Below are 3,858 nucleotides of genomic sequence, written 5' to 3' on the forward strand. Positions count from 1 at the left end.
TGAAAATAACAAACAAATCTAAAAATGCTCATATTATCCAACACCAATATTTTGAGATTTTTCCCCTATGATATTATTAAATTATATAATGATTCGCCCTTGGAGCTGCCGATTTCGGAATGATTTACGCTATAATTAGTGGTCCAAACGAAGCTCAAGTAACGGGGAATAGGGATGTATTTGTCTTTTTGTGAATTTACATAGCGGGGCCAGTCAAGGTTTTATTCAAACGGGCCTTTTCTTTACAGATAATGGGCCTAGGCCTATTACTATATCCATTACAATTATGTTAGCCCAATACTGTTGTACAATTTTTGCTTCCGCTTTCTCGTTTCGCAACATGAGCCACCACGGCAAGAGACCCCGGGCCGCTGAGACCGCCGTAGTGGATCCTGAATACGGTGGCAGAGAGCCTCTGCGAGAAGGTATTCCGCTGCCAGAGACCTTAATTCTTGATGAGATTTTCCCGAAATTGAAGATGGAGTCGCTTTGCGCTCTGGCTTGCGTGTGCCGGACACTCAGTTCGATGGTCTCTCAAGCTCTTTCTGCTATCTCTTATCTTGATCTTTCCGTAAGTCTTCATTGAATCGGTGGTTTGTTCCTACTTTTCCTGTTCTGTATTGGTTTTATTTTTTGTTTCATTTGGTGATCAGCTCCTTCAAGTTTTAAATGTTGTTGAGAACTGGTTTTCATGATCTTAGATGCAATGTTGAAGTGTTTTTTTGTGCTATATCTCGGTGGGATTGAAAGTTGTGCTTTCTCACTTATAGTTGTTTTGGTGATAGGCTTTTTCATCGAACGGATATATTCTTGGTCAAATCGTTTCCAGAGTAAGAGGAATGACAAGTTTGACTATTGATTGTCTTCGGTTGGATGATTCCTCTGTCATCAATATTCTTGGACAGAACATTCAAGAATTGAGTCTTCTCAAATGTGCGTCTCTATCTTTTGATGTTATTTCTTCTATTGGAGGAAGGTGCCCTGATTTAAGGTACGACCTTAATTGTGCTTGAATCTTTATCATTATTTGTTATGATTATTGAAATAATCATGAGTTTTGACGCTTTAAGTACGGGAATTGTTCTTTGAAAATTTAGCTTTCAACTATAATAAGTATTATGAGACATGAAGACTAGCTTATTGGACACCATTGCAAGGCCAATTAAAAAATTATATATCTTGGATTTGAGTTGTGATAGGTTTCGGCAAGGGTAAGTTAGGATTTCCATCTTGTTCAACTTTTTGACTGATAAACTAGAGTCCGTTGGTATCATCATTTGATGTACTCGTCAAGTTCTTTCAGTTTCTTCACTTCAGCCATTCATGCTTCTACATGTTCTTGCTGAAACAACTTCTTTAAATTAAAGATATGTGTATGGTGATTTTTCAACAGATGAGTGCCATCTTTGCACATGAAATTATATATGTTAAACCCGACTCCTATGAGTATGAATTTAATTCTTGGTAATTTTGTTTTTCATTCTAAGATCGGGGTTTGTTGAGCAGGCACTATTACGTTAAAATTTACCATGTATAACAATTTCAGAATTGATCTTAATAGTTTAATTTTGAACGGTAATATGCAACAAACGTGAGGATTGGAAAGACCCGTCAAAGAAGTGTGAAGCATGTGTAGCATTTAACACTGGCCTCTTGTTTGTGGTTTTGACTCTATGTATAAGGGTTCTTGTCCTGGAATTGGCTGAGGGCATCTCACCTGAAATCTTTGGGAAAAATCTCGCGGAAATTCTGAAAAAATTTCTCTCTTTGGAGGTAAAATCTTCTCACAGTCTTATGCTTTGATTTCAACTCAAGTTTGGGATTAACTTAGCAAATATGTAATTGCAGCATCTTTCCATAAAAGTCCGTCGAACAATAGTTGACGCTGATGATTTAGGTTTCATCAATCCTTTCCTCCCCCAAACTCTAAAATATCTGAAGTTGGAGCCTGTGAGTGAGCAAGATGCTTTTCAGTTTATAGAGGAAATCAGAGATGAAAAAAAGATTCCGAGAAACTTGGTCAATCGTATTGTTTCCGACTTTAAATTGCAACGCTTAGTACTTGTCTTGGATGTTATATCTGATAGACTTGTTGCCTCAATCACCAGTTCACTTCCACTGTTGATTGAGTTGGACCTTGAGGACCGACCATGTGTAGAACCAATTCTGCCCTATGACTTAACTAACAGAGGACTGCAGTTTCTATGCTCTTGTGATTATCTCACTTCTCTCTCAATTATTAGAAGTAAAGTTGTACCTTTTAGAAGGATTAATGATTTGGGCATATTGCTTCTTTCTGAGAGTTGTGGAAGCCTAGAATCTATAAGGCTTGGTGGGTTTTCTACGGTTACAGATGCTGGGTTTTCATCACTTTTGCACTCGTGCAAGAACCTGAAGAAGTTTGAAGTTCGAAATGCACATCTGTTATCAGACTTGGCGTTTCATGAAATTAATGGCCCTCTTGTTGAGTTGAAATTGTTGTCATGTAACCTTATAACCAGCGAAGCTGTAGTGGAACTCTTGTCATCTAGTACCTTGGAAGTGCTCGACACAAATGGTTGTCGGAGCATAGCAGACCCCTGCCTTGACTACATATCCTTCCTCAGTACGTTAACCTCACTTAATCTTGGAGGAGCCGATATCACTGATCACGGTCTTAGCATTTTAGGTGAAGGGGATTTACCTATAGTAAGTTTACGGCTAAGAGGGTGCACGAGAGTAACTGATCGAGGAATAGTCTTTTTACTCAACGAAGGGAACAGAATCAACAAAACTTTATCGTTACTTGATGTTGGGCACATGCCAGGAATATCAGATCGAGGCGTTCAAGCAATAGTTTCAAGTGCAGAATCACTTACCGAGCTATGCATGAGGTATTGTTTTCATGTGACTGATGCGTCTTTTAAATTATTGGCTTCCAGGAGGTGTGATGGGTCCAATATGCTTCAAAGACTGGATGTTTGTCACTGTATCAGACTAACTGCTGGAATAGTGGAGTTCTTGGAGAAGAAACCTTTATTCCGCGGTCTGAGATGGCTTGGAGTGGGCCGTACTTCTTTGGCGAATAGGAGCGATGATTTTGGTATGATACGCAGAAAGCGACCATGGCTGACTGTTTGTTTTGGAGGCTGTGAAGTTGGGTGTCATGATGGATGGCAATACCATAATATGTAACAAGGATTCCATCGTTTCAGCAAATGATCATTTTTTTTATACAGCTAATGATCATGTTATTTCATTGTTTTGTAATTGGTGTTGTATTTGAATGATGTTCTACATCAGGAAAATATTTGGTTGTATGTAGTTAGGTACCGGATGGTACGTGTGATGGGATAGTGGGAAGATTATAGTGAAATGGATATATAATTTAAGTATATAGATAATTAATGTAATAATACAATTTGTAGTGTGTTTGTGTATTTTTTTCAATGACCTAAACATCCTTGTAAAAGTCTAAATACTACACAAATGGACTCTCATAGTAGCCAAACAATCTGTGCACATAGAATTATCGATGTCTGAAAACGATATTGCTGTGATTCCACTTCTCCCTCCCACTTTTCCTTCTTTTTGTCGACCTGCCTCCTTTTTTTCATCCTTGTTTTCGGGGACGGAAAAATTAAAATATAAAAATAGTGTTTTCAAATTTACTCACAAAAAATAGTATTTATTTGACATATCTAAGAAACGTTAATTTGTAAAATAATCTTAATCGAGCATAATTAAGGTTTTAAAAATTATAAACGGTTGGTTCAAAATATATTACTGAAAAATTAAAAAGATTATCAAAATTTCTAATACATCATCCATAACGAATTTAACGTTATCAGTACTATCTTTCATTTGATGATTTTTTTT

General features: G+C 37.2%; 1 protein-coding gene across 1 annotated transcript; it reads left to right on the forward strand.

Moving 5' to 3' along the window:
• The first annotated feature begins 290 nt into the window (after positions 1-290).
• On the forward strand, positions 291-3,407 carry LOC140966730 (F-box protein At-B-like). Its single transcript, XM_073426978.1, has 4 exons — positions 291-571; positions 786-991; positions 1,683-1,773; positions 1,849-3,407. The coding sequence occupies exons 1-4, from the start codon at positions 341-343 to the stop codon at positions 3,172-3,174; spliced, it is 1,854 nt and encodes a 617-aa protein (XP_073283079.1). The 5' UTR covers positions 291-340; the 3' UTR covers positions 3,175-3,407.
• The last annotated feature ends 451 nt before the right edge of the window (positions 3,408-3,858 follow it).

The sequence above is a fragment of the Primulina huaijiensis genome, unplaced genomic scaffold (assembly GCF_012295235.1).
Source record: "Primulina huaijiensis isolate GDHJ02 unplaced genomic scaffold, ASM1229523v2 scaffold207812, whole genome shotgun sequence".
Lineage (NCBI taxonomy): Eukaryota > Viridiplantae > Streptophyta > Magnoliopsida > Lamiales > Gesneriaceae > Primulina > Primulina huaijiensis.

Coding starts and splice junctions, on each gene's coding strand:
- LOC140966730 (XM_073426978.1), top strand. CDS start 341: ATGAGCCACCACGGCAAGAGACCCCGGGCCGCTGAGACCGCCGTAGTG. Junction 992..1,682: donor GGAAGGTGCCCTGATTTAAG/GTACGACCTTAA, acceptor TCTATGTATAAG/GGTTCTTGTCCTGGAATTGG. Junction 1,774..1,848: donor AAAAATTTCTCTCTTTGGAG/GTAAAATCTTCT, acceptor ATGTAATTGCAG/CATCTTTCCATAAAAGTCCG.